This window comes from Petaurus breviceps, unplaced genomic scaffold, assembly GCF_028583685.1.
Source record: "Petaurus breviceps papuanus isolate PSGF00001 unplaced genomic scaffold, PetGlider_PUasm1.0 90769, whole genome shotgun sequence".
In the NCBI taxonomy this organism is placed as follows: Eukaryota; Metazoa; Chordata; class Mammalia; order Diprotodontia; family Petauridae; genus Petaurus; species Petaurus breviceps.
This window is the reverse complement of record NW_027187341.1, coordinates 1068279-1084825: the sequence shown is the minus strand read 5'-3', so window position 1 is coordinate 1084825 and position 16547 is coordinate 1068279. Positions and strand designations below refer to the sequence as shown.

At 36.5% G+C, this 16547-nt stretch overlaps 1 protein-coding gene across 2 annotated transcripts in view; it reads left to right on the top strand.

Moving 5' to 3' along the window:
- The window catches only part of TDRD3 (tudor domain containing 3), a 204400-nt gene that overhangs the window by 102229 nt on the left and 85624 nt on the right, over positions 1-16547 (top strand). For both annotated transcript variants that reach the window (XM_069068618.1, XM_069068617.1), the window contains exon 10: positions 5529-5654. In XM_069068618.1, the coding sequence (XP_068924719.1) occupies positions 5529-5654 (126 nt within the window). The remainder of the gene's footprint in view (positions 1-5528; positions 5655-16547) is intronic.

The following is a 16547-nucleotide window of genomic DNA, read 5'->3' as shown; positions in this document are numbered from 1 at the left end:
TATGGATATATACAACACATCTGCATATATACACATACATATGTACAGAAACATATACTTTCTCTAACAAATTCTACTCCTGATCTTTGTTTTTGAGTTTGTGCACATCTCTTATTTTCTATCCCTCCTGACTCCTCTACTTTACTTCTACCTGCTACCTTACCCTCCTATTACTTAGCCTACTCCCTCTCTAAGGATCCCTTCCCTATCCTCCCATTCTCTTAAATCTAAACACCTTTCTATAACCCCCTTTGATCTATTCCTTCACTCTCCCCTTATCTTCTCTCCCTATCCACTTACCATTTTATTTCTTCTGAATTTAGAACATTTTATACTGTTCTAGATATATGTGTATTGTTGCCTCTTAAACCCATTCCCGATGAAAGTAGGTTACCAGAACTATCAGCTTTCCTCCCCCCATCTAAGTCCTTTGTGCTGATTCTTCCTCTTCCAAATAATTACTCTTTTTAGCTGTTCCTAAATGGTTTTTCTTTTTAAAGTCATATTATAGTCAGGTCTACCTCAATCTTTCTTATGAACTAACCCAATTACTAATGACAAACCTAGGCATAATGTTTTACATTTTACATACATAAAAGGTAAATGGTCTGTCATTATTGAATTCTTTGTTATCAGTCTTTGGTATGTACCTTATGTTTCTCTTGGCTCTTGTATGTCAAATCTTCTAGAATTTTTTTTTCTTAACAAAGTCACGAAAGTCTGACAGTTGATCATATGTCCATTTTTTTTCATTCAGAATCGTGCTTAACTTTGTTGGGTATGCTATTTTTGTCCAGAAGCTCAGTTCTTTTGCTTTTCAATATATATAAGACCTGCAGTCCTTCAGCATCTCTGCTGCTATGTCTTGTGTGATTCTAATTGTGGCACCATCATATTTAAATTTTTTTTTCCCTGTTGCTCTCAATATTTTATCCTTGAGCTGGGGGTTTTGGAATTTATAACATTGCTATGAGTTTTTGTCATAGAATTTCTTTTCAAGTGGTGATTGATGAATTTTTTTTCTGTTTCTACTTTCTCCCCTTATTCTAATGCTTCAGAACAATTTTCTTTAATTGTTTCATCTATTATTGTATCCAGATTCTTTTTTTTGATCATAGCTTTTAGGTAGTCTGATCATTTTTATATTTTCTCTTCTTGATCTATTCTCCAGGTCACTTGTTTTTCTTATAAGATGTTTCACTTTCTCTTAAATTTTTTCGTTCTTTATAGTTTGTTTCATTATTTCTTGATCTCTTATAACTTTGCTGGCTTCCCCTTGCCAAGTTCTAATTTTCAAGGTGTCATTTTCTTCCTATTAAGGTTCTCAATCTCCTTCTCTAGTTGGTCGACTTTTTTTCAAATTTTTTTTTGTTTTTTTTGGATTGTTCCTTTTTAAAATTTTTTTAAAGTTCTATAAATTTTTTGGGGGGCAGGTGACTATTTGATGTTACTCTTTGGGGTAGAAGAGGGTTTCTTTGCTTCAGTATCCTCCTCTGAAGATGAACCCTGGTCTTCTCCATTCCCTTAATAGCTTTCTATGGTTGAATTCTTTCTCCTTCGCCTGTGCATGTTTTTGATAGTTTAATTTTTGTAATCACCTCTGTTTCTGGGATATGGGTGATGGTGCCTTTGGCCTCAGATCTTCAGTTCTCCCTTCTAGCCTGGATCCATAGTCAAACCTCCAGCCTCCATAAGTGCCCATAGCCAAGGGTGTCCCACTTAACTGCTTCTGCACTCAACCAGCTTGTGCTGGTTCCTTCTTGCCCAGGGCAATATCTCAGCAGCACACCTGAGCCTCTTGTTCTTTTTTTTTTTTTTTGGAGGGCAGTTGGGGTTAAGTGACCTGCCCAAAGTCACATGGCTAGTAAGTGTGTCAAGTGTCTGAGGCTGGATTTGAACTCAGGTCCTCCTGACTCCACGGCTGGTGCTCTATTTACTGCGCCACCTAGCTGCCCCGAGTCTAGTGTTCTTTATCAGTCAAGGTTCCCTAGATCTTTCGGGGCTCGGACACTGAGTTCCCCTCATTGCCACCTTTTGTTTAAGCAGTCCCTAGCTTGGAGGTGTTACTCCTCACAGGGACCAAACCTCTTCCTAGGATTTTTCTTCAGATCTTCTCAGATTGGCCCAGGAGGACCCCTGTTATGCCCCAGTCTTATTTTATTTTTAATGCCCCCCCTCCCTTCCCCTTTGTTCACTCTGAGGTACTATTTTATCTCTTTATGGGGGAAGATCTTGAGAGCTTGGAATTTTCTGACCTACTCTGCCATCTTCCCAGAATCCTCCTCAACCATATGCTTTTTTGTAACTGCTATCAGTGATTAGATATTTTATTGAGCACTTAATGTGGGCCAAGAATGGTACCAAGCTCCAGAGATATAATTAAACAAGACAATTCCATGTCCTCAAGAAATTGATATCCTAATTGTGAAAGACAATAAAAAAAAAGGAAGCTAGAAAGCTAGGGGTGGAATGTCTGAGTTACAAGGACATGCACAGAATGGTAACATGGTATGGAGATGGTCATAAAGTAGCATGGAAGACTAGGATGATACAAGATTAAGCAAAAACTCACCTGTGAAAATCTGGCTCTCTTGGAGCAGATTTCCAGGTCCTGGTGAGAGGGAGATGAGGATGATGGCCAGGATTTAGGCAGTATGGTACTAGAAATGGAAAGGGATATGGAGGCCTGGTCTAGAACTAATGAATTATTATGGGTAGAACATTTTGGAAATCTAAAAGATAAGTGCTTGAATAAAATTAGGAAATTTTAGTTTTGCCTCAGAAGAATTCCACTTCTCTGTCCATTGCTTTGAGTATCCTAATTTTCCTTTATAAAGAATGACATTCTTTGAATGCAGTCCATTCTTTATTTATCTATACCAATACAGGTGACCAATGATGTGTTTAATTAAAAAATCTTTCATCTTTGACTTTACAATATGCTTTTTGCATGTATTTAAATATAAACATGTCACACTTTCTGGGAAACCATAAAACACTTAAAATGAAATAATGAAATCCTGCTGTAAAGGACCTAGCTAAGAAGAAGCCAGAACACTGCTCAATTTCCTTATATGTTGTCCTCAATGTTTTTCTGCTACGTGGTGGGATTGAATAATAACAAATAATAAATTAAAAATTAAATACACTTCTAAATATGTATATATGACACATGTATTTACAAGTCTGTAAAAGTATTGAGCTTTAAAGTTTGCTGGAAATTCCCTTGTATTGCCTTTATATAATAATATTACTCAGTGATAATCTTAAATCAAAGCAGACTGAAATGTGAATGCCTAAATGTCTTTACTGCCTAACTCCCTATAGCTCAAATTTCTGCTCACCCCAAATTTTACAAATATGATTTTTTTCCTTAAGGTAAATTATATTAAGTTAAACATTATAGATGTTCAATGTTCATTTAGTATATTTATTTATACTTAATTTTGAAAAATATAACAGTCTCAATAAGGTAAGTTATTTCATTGTCTGTATGTAATCAGTTGAGTTCACCATGGAAACATTATCAGAACTGGCATGGGGATGATAAAGACTTTTCTTTGGTATAGGGAATTTCCAGTGAGGAGATTTTCCTCTACCAATACAGATCTGGAGCTGTTCTACAACTTGTAGTTTTAGTAGATTGCCTAGGATAATGAGAGAGATTACATGTATTGGCCCATTTTGGAATAGAGGTTTTTCAGATTCTGAGAGTAGTTCTTTTTCTACTATTCCTCCTCTCAATATGTATTGATAAGGTAAGGGAGATCCTAAAGGAAAGGCTGATAAAGCTGTTGTGACTGCAAAATACCTGGATGTTGATATATTCTTCCATCTTCAGTTAAGTGGAAGCTTATTATTGGTGATGCTGACTTAACTAGCTGGATATATATAATGCTTGGGGAGCCTATGAATATCTTTTTCAGGAAAAGTTTATACCACAGTAGACTATTCAGCTGTTTATGCTGCCTGTTATCCACAAAATCCTTAGTTTAAGAAGGTCTTATTGAAGAGGGTACTTGTTCAGGTTTTTAATGTAATAGTTTCTCACTCATTGGCCATATTCATTTTCTTATGGCACCTCTCCAAACAGTGAGAGAAGAAATTCCTACATATTTTTAAGAACTCTGGTATCTGCTCTGGTGTAGCAGCAAGCACCCTAGCATACCCAGGGTGTCTGCCATCCCAGGTTCTTAGATCTGTATTTCTAAAGAAAAGCAACTCAAAATGGGTTAACAATCTTGCTTTAATCAAACATATGTCATTTACCTAGTTCAGGGGAAAAGGGTCAGCACCCCGAACTTCAGAGAATACAAACAGAAGTTCCAAGTAGACAACAAATACAGACAGAGAAACATCAGCAGACAGGTGTCCAACTGTCTGACCATTATATCCATACCTAGTCAGTTTCCAGAGAGAGAAGCACCAACATCTGGGTTTTCAAAGCCAGGGGGCTCAATGACTGCCCAGAGTCTCATCTGGTCAAATCACACAACTCTTCTCAAAGTGAGACCCAAAGCAAAATCTCACATCAGTGTATATATAGCCTTCTCCTGGCTCAGAGAATGTCACAACCTTCTTGACCCACTGCCCAATCACAAAGCACCAAGATGGGGGCATTCCTGAAAAACAAGTCTACTGCTACAGGCTCCATGTGACCACATTAAGCCTATTAGGGGGCAGAGTATATTTTCAAATCTGGGAAGGTTCTCAGAGTCACTTAAGCCTATCAAAGGGCCTAGGGGCAGGGAAGATCTTCAGATTCCCATTCCATAACATCTGGGTTCATTTTCAGGGCTCTGGAGCTCAATAAGCCCACTTACTAAAGTACCAAAGCCTGTGAACAGTTTGGTAAAGGCAGCTCCCTATGGCAAGTTCCTAGAAACTAATTATTGAAAGGCTTTCCCCTAAATTTATTGCTTTAAGTTATAGAATAGATTTTAAAACTCTGGGAGAAAGGGCCCTTATCCTAAAACCTACCATCTTCTTTCATATTTTGGTTTGTTGTAGATACTCTTGTCTAATGATCTGATTTTATTTTAGAATGTTCAGATGTAATGATCTGATTTTTAGTTTAGAACAGTAAATTGTACTTTATTCTCTTTCTGTTGTTGTGGTCATCATTATGATGGATATAGTAAGCACGGGTTATTCCTGTAACTACCTAAAGTTGAGTAGACAGCATTGTCCATTAAATGATGCTTTAAGATTAAACATATGTGTCCCACCACCCATCCTCAGATTCTTAACTGCACCATTGACTTTCCCATTAAAAAGAAACATAAGGATGGGGAGGAAAGGTTTTTTTTTTTTAATATAAGTAGAGAAGAGCACTGTTTTTCTAAATATCATCTGTGGGGAAAATGTTTCTAGGGAAAAAATGCCTTTCTCAGACACTGAGTTGCTACTAGAGAGGCTATCTTGCTTATAGACAATAGTAGAGGTGAAACATTCTCTTAAAACAGTTCAGTCTCCTTGGCTTTTATATGTTTTTCATGATTTAAAAACCATCTTCTTAAAATCTGTAGGCAAAGGAAAAGGCAGGGGACGAGGAAGATGTGAAGATGAAGAGGAACTTGGAAATTCCAGGCCATCTGCACCCAGCACATTATTTGATTTCTTGGAATCGAAAATGGGGTCTTTAAACATGGAAGGTAGGTGTAATTAAGAAATTCAAAACCACACCTTTTGGGAGATTATTCAAACAAGGATATTTTAAAGAAACCTGATTATATATAACCATGTTCCAGCAGTTTTCATGGATATGTGTGGCCACCCTATTACTGAATGATTGTTTCTGTAATTTGCTATGTTGGTCTCTGGAAATCAGATATAGCCTGTCACTGATTCCAACATGGTTAAAGCCTTTTAGACTTTGCCCCATACTTCACAGAAATAAATTGAGGGCATTCCCTGAGCTTTTCATTTTTCCTTCTTCATCTCATGTCACTTATTCATTTTCCCCAATTACCTCCTTCTAACTCCTATCTCACATGAAGAGGTTGCCCTTCTCTTTGTCAAGACAATCCCCTCTACATATCCCCTTGTTCTCATCCCCTGTCATCCTCTCCAACATATTGCCCTCACCCTCCCTCTAATTTTTAGTCTCTTTCTTTTTACTGATTTCTTTCCTTCTGCCCATGAACACGTCCATGTGTCCCTCATCCTTAACCTTCACTTGTTTCTACCATTCCTATTAGCTGTCATCCTATATCTCTACTTCCCATTAGCTAAACTCCTTGAGAAACCCATCTACATAGGTACTTCTCCTTTCACTCACTTCTAAACTCTCCAATTTGACATCAATCTTCATTCAACTCAACTTTCTGTCTTTAAAGTTATCAGTGATCTCTCAGTTTTTAGTTTTAGTGATCATTTTTCACTTCTCATATTTTCTCATCCCTTTTTAATCTTTGACACTATTGATCTTTATTTTTTCTTGATATTCTCTTCTTTCTAGGTTTTCATGACAATCTTCTTTTCTGTTTTTTCTACCTGTCTTACTGCTACTTCTCTGTCTCCTTGTTGTATCTTCAGCCAGGTCATTCCCACTACCCATAGATGTTCTTCATGGCTCCAGAAGGACATTGGTATTGTGGAGGTCATCTGCATAGAGATGAAACTGAATCCTTTGTTTAATGATCTCATCAGCTTCAGAGGATTTCGTTATCATCTCTATGTAGATAATTTTAAGATTGCCTGTGCTTCTCCTGTACTTCATTTGTGCATTCCCAACTGCCTTCTGAACATCTCCAAATGATTATCCTGTAGGAATTTCAAATTCAACATATATCTAAAGCAAAACTCATTAATTATCCTCTGCCCCATCTTCCCTCCCCCAACACACCCCTCTTCTGAACTTTTTTATTGAAAAAGTCATCACCATCCTCCTGTTTATGCAGGCTCACAACCTCAGTGTCATACTCAACTCCTTTAAACTCACCCTACATATCCAGTTTGTTGCCAAATCTTGCTTCTATCTTCACAACATCTCTCATATGTTCCATTTACTTACAGAGCAACCACCCTAGTATAGGCCTTCATCATCTTCTCGCCTGTTGCTTCCCCAGTCTTAAATCTCTCTATTGCAGTCTGTCTTCCACTCAGCTGCCAAAGTGATTTTCACAAAGCACAAATTTTCTATATCACAACCCCATCCCTCCCTACCTCACTACCCCTCCAAAGTCCAGTTGCTCCTTATTACTTCCAGCATCAAGAATAAAGTCATCTGTTTGCATTTATGTATAGCATATGTTGTACCTGGCACATGATGTTCACCTAACCCCATTAACTGGCAGTCTCCCATGCTGGGAATTCTCTCCTTCCTTTTCTAAAACTTCCTGGCATCTTTCAAGGTTCAGCTCAAAATCCACCTTCTGCAGGAATCATTCCTTGGTTATTGTCTTTTTGGCCTTCTCTCTGCGCCTCCCCCCCCCCCCCCCCAATTTCTATTACCTTTCCTCTGAGATTGTCTTCCATTTACACTGTATATATCTTATATGTACCATGTTTCCCCGATAATAAGACCTATCCCGAAAATAAGCCCTCCCCTTACTGTGTAAGATTCCTCTAAAATAAGCCCTCCCCTGAAAATAAGCCCTATTTAGATTGCTACTGTAGTGAAGGTGATCCCCTGCGCTACACCCTACATTATGGTACCCTCTGTATGCACCGCCCTCCCCCCCACCCGTGAAACGCACGCCGCGCTCGAGCTGCATCCAATCAGAGCTGCAGCAGTGAGCTCGTCATCCTGTTCTTCCCCAGTGATTTGCTTATTGAATAAAGGTACATTTTTTTGTTCACATTTACCTGTTTATTAAAATTGCTGTCAATGTTCATTAAAATAAGCCCTCCCCTGAAAATAAGCCCTCTGGTGTTTTTCTGTCCAAAAAAATAATAAGACAGTGTCTTATTATCGGGGAAACACGGGTAGCTATATTGTCTCCCCCATTAAGAATATAAACTCCTCGAAGGCAGGAGCAATGTTTTTGCCTTTCTTTGTCTCCCTAGCACTTAGCAGAGTGCCTGGTACATAGTAAGTATTTACTAAATACTTGTATGTATATACTTATGTATGTATATTAAGTCTTTGAGAATTTAAGGTCACCTACATGACTGTGCATGCTGTTCAAACGAAATTTTTTCATTACATTAAATAGGATTCTGAAAATGTTATTATCAGGGTGCTTTTCTTCATGAATGGATATTATAAAAATATTTCTTCAACCCCATCCAAAAGATGAATTTAGTAAGAAAAGAGGGGAGATATTCCTTTTCTGTCACTTAAATAAGGTATTACTTAGATCTTGTTGAATCCACTCTTGTCTAGGGGTCCTTAACCTTTTTGGTATTATGGTACCCTCTGGTATTTTGGTAAAGCCTATGAACCCCTTCTCATAATAGTATTTTTAAGTGCATAAAATACATGGGATTACAAAAGGTATAAACGACATTGAAATACAATTATTAGAATGTTAAAAAAAATAAAATTTATAGTATAGTAATATATGTGCTTCTTAATTTGAAAAAAATCCCAATGATTTTATTGGAAATTTTTTTCTCTATGTGGTATACAGAAAATTCTTTTAAAACATTTACACTTAAACATGTATAATGGGGCCAAGGATAGAATTTGTGTAAAGTGGGATCTCCTGTAGCAGCAGGTAGGACTTCTCAAACTGAGTAGCAGGGTGACAGATTGTGGTTGTTTATTCTCACTCAGGGAAGAGCCACGTCATCAAGTTAGTTACTGTAGAATGTGAACTCAGTTACCAGGGACACAGGTTTCTGAGGTAATAGTGCAGAAAAGAGATGAAGCATTCAGACCAGAAGTGGAAGCTGGCACCAAAGTTCAGTATTTAAGAAAATGTTGTGGCCTTGAGAAAGTCAGAGGATGGAATACTAGACTCTTTTCATTGAGAATATGTGATCGTCCAAGCAGAGGCAGGCTTAGTGCACTTTCAGTACTGGTCTTATCTCCAGAAACTAAAATCCTCTAGGATTTCTGAGCTTCTTAGAAGTTTCTTCTCCCTCTTCCCTTGCAGTCTCAGCTCAGCCCTGCCTCAGTAGCTATAGCCAGGGAGCACTAAGTCCTTCTATACTCCTTTTTATTAACATATGAATAAGACAATACATTTAAAATGTAGGCAAATGAACGTTTTTAAAGAACTTCAATTTTTAAAAGAACCCTCAGTGTGAAGGTTGTTGCTTAGCTAGAATAAGAGCAGCGCACTGTGAGGTGACCTTTGGGAAGGCAGCAGACTTGTCCTGTTGGACAGCCAATAAATTTTGGTTTTGGAGGGTTTTTTTGTATCATTTTGATTACAGTTATTGAAAATCATGATTTGTAAAGATGGGTTGTTGCAAATGTAGTTAAATCTCCCTTCATTTGCTCTACAAGGCAAAAATGGGAACTTTTTCTTAGTTTTTTTTAGTTGAATACCAATTATTTTTGTAAGTAAAACAGTTCCTGAGGTCACATGATCCACTAGCAGGTCTCATAACTATGTGAATTTTGAAGTACTGATGAATCTGAACAATATTTCAAGATATCTGCAACAACCATAATATGATATGAAAATAGCTGTGATTTTTGTGGGCAGCAAAATCAGAATTGTTGATAAAACTGCTGTGCTTTGTTGCCTATCTTCATAATAAAAAAAAATGGTAAATTTCATTTATAGGTTAGTGAAAACAAAAATGTAATTTTTTTCTCACCCAAGTTCGTGTATCCTTTGAAATCTGTCTATAGACCCCTTGGGAACTCCATAGATACTAAGCTAAGAATCTCTGCTCCTGGCATCTTTGGCTTCTCCCAAGGTGATCATTTCCTGGCCTCCTTAGTCAGGCTTACTTGTGATCCTGAAGCTGAGGCCTAGTTGGGGCAGTGACTTATCATACAATGCTACATAAGATCATTTTCCTAATTTTAGGACTCCTTTCAGGGAGATCCAATAGTTTTACTGTCCCATCATTCCTTAGAGTAGATTGGAATTTCAGAAGGGTGTGTCAATAGATCTTGGTTCTTTGGTTTTCATATGCAGGCATGAATTCAGGCCGGATTGTTTCCATTCTCCTCACCCCTTTTTTGACTAGCTTGTAATCTATTCATTCTTAAGTGGTCAGCTAATAGGCTGAAGCCATAAAAATAATAGTCTGTTGAAATGACAGATCTTCTCAGTGGTCCAGTTGCATCAGTCTGTCAGGAAGGTGGAGGCTAGTAGGAAGTATAAATATGGTTTCAGCATTTCATTTCATCCTCTTGTTTTTCAGTCATTTAACATGTCAGACTATGACCCCATTTGGGCTTTTCTTGGCAAAGATGCTGGAGAGGTTTGCCATTTCCTTCTCCACCTCAATTTACAGATGAGAAACTGAGGCAAACAGGGTTAAATAACTTGCTCAGGGTCACATAGCTAGTCAGTGTCTGAGGTTAGATTTGAACTCAGGAAGATGAATCTATTTGACTTCAGGCCTGGCACTTTATCCACAGTGCCACCTAGCTGCCCCTTTTTATTAAACCTTTCTTTAGATAAAAAGGAATATGATATACCTAACTAACTCCCAGGCCTACGAGTCCAGTTTTCCAGTGCCTTAGTTGCAAGGGTTGATTAGAGACAATCCTTTGATAACCAAAAAAGAAAAAAAAAATCCAGTTTGTATTCAAGGCTCGTCTTAAAGATGGAGATTGAATCAGGCAGATCCATAGCTAATACAACTAATATAGCTAATGTTGTCTATGAGAACATACCTCTCACCCTGAGAAAGGAAATGACTTATAGTCAGCCATCCATGAAATAAAAAGATGTCACTTTCCTTTCCTCCCTGGTCAGGCATAATTCCCAGCGGGGTATAAGTGGGATTTGTTATAGTTTGGCATGTGGTTATCTTTAGCAAATCATGTCCCTTGCTGTTTGAGGCCATTGCCACACTTTCATGACATCTTGGTCAGCTAGTACTGTTTGAGATTTAAAGGAACAGAGATATATTTACCTCTGAATTGATTATAAAATTCTTAGTAATATGCAAACCACCTTAGGAAACATAAAAATCATACAGAAAGGTGTGTGGTTTTGCTGTATTTCCAACCTTGGGTCCCATTCTTGGTGTGGCCTTTGGAAGTGAACCAGCTTAATGTATGGGGGCATGCTGTGGGATTTTACAGAGAGGTAAATAAAACAAAGGGATTTTTAAAATTAATTTATTTAAAATTTAAATGCTAGAACAAATGTACAATAAGAAAAGAAAAAGAAACATTATAAACTTAAATACTAAAACTTAATTACAAAATAAAAAAAATTTCCTTGTTCACAGGAGGACATGAGAGGAGGATTCAAAATATACAGCAATAAATTTCCATTTCAAGAAATATAATAAATACTATGCATTATGTTCCAAACTATACATCCTTTCTTTGCTTCCTTGTAGGTTTTCTTTTCTTCTCCCCTCTGTACTTTTTTCCTCGCTCTTTTTTCCCCTTTTCTCCTCTCCCTCAAGAGGACTACGCAGATAGATTTTACACACACACACACACACACACATATTCATATATACACTTACATACATGTACATATACTTAGATATCTATAGTCATACTCAGATATAGACATGTAAATTCATATGCATCTATGTAAAACCATACCATACTTGTTTGTTCTCTTTCTCTGAGGGTAGATAATGTCTTCCTTCATAGATCCAAGTCTTTTCATATTTTTCTGAGTTTACCAACTCATCATTTCCTATACCACAGCAATATTGCAACCTTATGCTGTCTGGTTATTTTAAATGGCCTAAAACAATCTTGATTAATATGGTTGACATATAGTGTAGTTTTTTCTCTTTTATTAAATCTATTTTAGCTTTAACTTTGTCTGAGATCATGATTACTACTTTTTTTCCTTAACAAGTTCTATTCCTGATCTTTATGTTCTTTTAGACCATGCTGGTTCTATGACATTCCACTTAATGTTGCTAATTGTTTCAGTTATCTTACCATTTATTATGACCTTGAACTTGCCTAAGCTCTCAGCCCACTAGGTCAAATAACATTGATGTCAAAACTAAGAATAGGGGCTGTTGCAACTTCTGTACCAGCAGCACTCTAGTTTCTACAAGAAGCCCTTGTTCATAGAATTAAATAATCTGAAAAATACCAACACATTGAAAAGTGTCAAAATTTATTAAAACTACTTATGATTATAGATGTATTCCAATCTAGTTGCTATGTAGAAGTACCATAATCCTAAACTAACATCTTTATTAAATAGATTGACTTCTAAATAGGCAGGAAGTTGTGACCACATTTGTTATATCAGACTTTTGTTTTAATAAAATTTTTATTTCTAAAATAGCAGCATATATTACTGTATAGGCTTTTATCTGAGACAGGACAGAATCCTGTCAAATAACTTAGGACATTACTGATACTCAAAATAGGATTTAATACATGTATATTAAACATGTTTCTTGCACCAGTTTGTTGATTGAATTCACTTAATGAATGAATAGCTGTCCCAGGTTACTTTAATCTCTAACATTAGATCAAATTTTAGACAGTTGTGTATTTCTTAGTAACATTTCTATAATTAGAATGGCAACTGACACCATAAATTTTGAAACCAACTCTTCCTAGTACTTTTTGCCCCTTCTGAGGTTTTAATTTACTACAAAAACCTTGAAAAATGCATGTTGTATAGAATTATTGTATAAGCACTTAATGCACTTGTCTCTACTGCATATTTTGACAAGTTTGCTTTGTTGGAGGAAAAGCATCATTTGTGGTCAGCAGCGTGGAATTCTGCCTATCTGGGGGCTATTTTTTGTTCTTGTCAGCTACAAAAATCACTCATAAGAGTGTTGTCTATCACCCTTTATACTGTTTAGTCATTTCTTCAAATAAATACTTTAGATCCTCAACAAGATACATTTATTGATGCTTGTTGGTTCATGAATGAGGGAAAACAGGTAATGTTCTAATCATTTAACCATTTATAACTTTCATTTATGTCCTTGGAGGATCTGCCAAAATTATATAAAGAATATAGAAATTCTGAATGTTCTTACAGTGGGAGTTTTTGGTTTTGAAAGTGTTCCATTTGTATGTTTTTAAAACTTGCGCAGTATAGACATTTTTAGCCCTTAGTTCCTTCAGAAAAGAATGTGAAATCATTGGTTTTTAGTAACAGCCATTTTTGTTGCTCATATTAAGTTTCACTTGTTCTGTTCCAACCTCACAGTTATTCTCTGACTGGGCATGCTGGGCCTAGTGTTTCTTTCCTTCCTTTCTCTTAGATTTATTTGAGAGGTGGAAGTATATATAGTGAACTTTTAAATATGTCAAGTGAATAGGAAAGTTTTTGATACTGATTTGAGAAATGGAAATTATTGTAGAAAGGTGAAACAGAATTACATCAAAGAAGTATTAATGAATGTCTAATTGCATGTCACTGCTGAACACTAAACAAAATACATGTTTTCTTCAGAATGTGCCTGCATGAAAACAAATCCAGAGAATAAGAGGATTGAAGTTTTACATTTATTTTCTTTTGATAGCAACATTGATTAACCTTATGTGCAGAACAGTATGTTCAGTGTAATAGGGAAAGGGAGAGGCAGAATCATAGAACTTGTCTTAAAGAAGTTTGCAGTGAAGTTGACGATAGGGCATAGACATTTAAAAGACAGAAGAATGCATTTCCTATTAAGTTAAACATGTCTGTGATATCTAAATAAAAGTAGGTGCTTAGTAGAATATAGATCAGAATGTGGTATCATTAGGTAATTACTGACAGAGAGCATGACCAATGTAAAAACTTTGTTAGAAGAAGAAAAGATCATTTCATTTAGTGGTTTTGAAAGTTTGCTACAGTCAGCAACCAAAATATAGATTGTTCTTTAATCTTTGACTTGCCATTTTATAGTGTGTACAGTTCCAAGGACAAAACTCCATGAAGAAGTAAATGCTTTATGATCCTAACCTTCCATCTCTAAATAGTTATACTGACTTATGCTGACATCTGAATAAGATAAAAAAATAAAGCACAAAAACCCAAACCTTAAAATGGATTTACACGTAGGTATGTTATAATTACAAATCAGTATCTTTCTTTCTCCTTGGCACATTCACTATTGAAAGGGTAGCAGGTTAATCTATGGCTCCCAGATAGAGTCTGCTTTTGTCATTCTTTTGCCTTTCTTTTGTTAGCCCCAGCAATGCTCTGTATTGACTGCATAGTTTGTTAGGCTGGTTGTAATGAGGAGAAAACAGCTAAGTGGTTCGCAGTATCATAGGATCGTAGATTTAGAATTCATAGGGACTTGAAAGGCTGTTTAATATTAATGCAGGTTGCTCTTTCAGAGCTGTGGTCAGAACTTAGAAGTAGTGAAAATAATAACTATCTTCTTGCTTGTGTTCAGTCACATTTTATTTTGTCACTGTTACAAGACTTATGCTTATTGATGAGAACTTTGGTTCTAAAAATAACTTATTGAGTGGCACAAAAAAGTATGACTCCTTTTTCAACAGAATCTAGAATCTTTTAAGTTTGGTCTACTGTAATATTTAATGTTAACTACCTTCTGACCAACAGAGGGAATTGAGAAGTCTTCTTTTCCACTTGACAAATGCTAAATTATCATAAATTGTATTCTTATAAAATCCCCTCCCTTATTTGCAGTCTCTTATGGTATTGTTTTTTTTTTTTAAGCAATCGGGGTTAAGTAACTTGCTCAAGGTTACACGGCCAGTTATTTCTGGGTGTGGTGCTGAGTATCTGAGCCCGGATTTGATCCAGATCATCCTGACACTGGAGCCAGTGCTCTTACTCGCTGAACCACCTGGCCGCCCCTAAGCAATTGGGGTTAAGTAACTTGCTCAAGGTTACACGGCCAGGTGTTTCTGGGTGGGTGCTAAGTGTCTGAGCCCGGGATTCGATCTCCAGGTCAGTCTGACACTGGAGCCGGTGCTCTTACTCGCTGTGCTACCTGGCCGCCCCCTCTTATGGTATTGTTGATGTTAGAAGTGATTCTAAACCAGTCATATAATGGGAGCTGGGGTTGAAAAAATTTTGTTTCTTAAATCTTATATTTGAAGCATAAACCATATGAAGATAAATTTGTACTTTTGACTATTCATTTTTTAAAAAGAGCTACAGAATTGTCCAATTTTATCTGAGTTAGTCTAGCCCTGAATAGGTAATTTCATGACTTCAGAATTTCTGGGCTTAGACAGACTTGCAGGGAAAAAATCTCTTGAGGATGAATTTTTTGTGACAAGTGGCACACTGGATAGAGCACTTGGTCTGGAGTCAGGGAGACCTGAGTTCAGATTTACCTCATTTCTCTAATATGGTGATAATAATAACACTTACTTCCCAGAGTTGTTGTAATAATCAAAAGAGATGATTTTTGTAAAGCACTTAGTGCAGTGCCTGGTATGTAGCAGATACTTAGTAAGTGCTTGTTCTCTTTCCCCCTTCTCTTCCCTAACTAGTTGGAGCATTGTACTACTAACCAATTTGGTTTCAGAACAAATGGTTTTATTCTATCAGAATTAATGGTATTTTATCCATTTATTTTTACAATATTTTTTCTTTTAAATTTATTTACTTTTAGATTACAACATTCAGTTCCACAAGTTTGAGTTCCAAATTTTCTCCCCCTCAACCCCAAGGCAGCATGCAATATGATAAAGGTTCTACATATACCTTCACATTGAACATTAGTCAAATTGTAAAGAAGAATTATAACCAGTGGAATGAACAGTGAGAAAGAAGAAACGAAACAAAATAAAAAAGAGAGAGAGCAAATAGTTTGCTTCAATCTGCATTCAGACTCTGTAATTGTTTCTCTGGATGTGAATAGCCTTTTCCAAAATGAGTCTTTTGGAATTGTCCTATAACTTTGCATTGCTGAGAGGAGCCCAGTCTATTAAAATTAGTCATGTGTCTATAATTGTGTACAATGTTCTCCTGGTTCTGCTACCCTCACTCAGCATCAGTTTATATAAGTCTCTCCAGGTTATTATGAAGTCCATCTACTCCTCATTTCTTATAGCACAATAGTATACCATTACATTCATATACTACAACTTGTTTAGCTATTCCCCAATTGAAGGGCATCCCCTTGATTTCCAGTTCTTTGCCACCACAAAAAGTTGCCATAAATATTTTTGTACATACAGGACTTTTTCTCAATTGTATGATCTCTTTGGGATACAGCCCTAGAAGTGGCATTGCTGGGTCAAAGGGTATTTTTGTAGCCCTTTGGGAATAGTTCCAAATTGCTCTCCAGAATGGTTGGATCAGTTCACAACTCCACCAACAATGCATCACTGTGCCAATTTTCCCACATCTTCTCCAGCATTTATCATTTTCTTGTTTTGTCATGTTAACCAATCTGACTGGCAAGATGTGGTACCTTAGAGTTGTTTTGATTTGTATTTCTCTAATCAATAGTGATTTAGAGTATTTTTTTATATGATTATAGATATCTTTCATTTCTTGCTCTTTGATTTGTATTTCTCTAATCAATAGTGATTTAGAGTATTT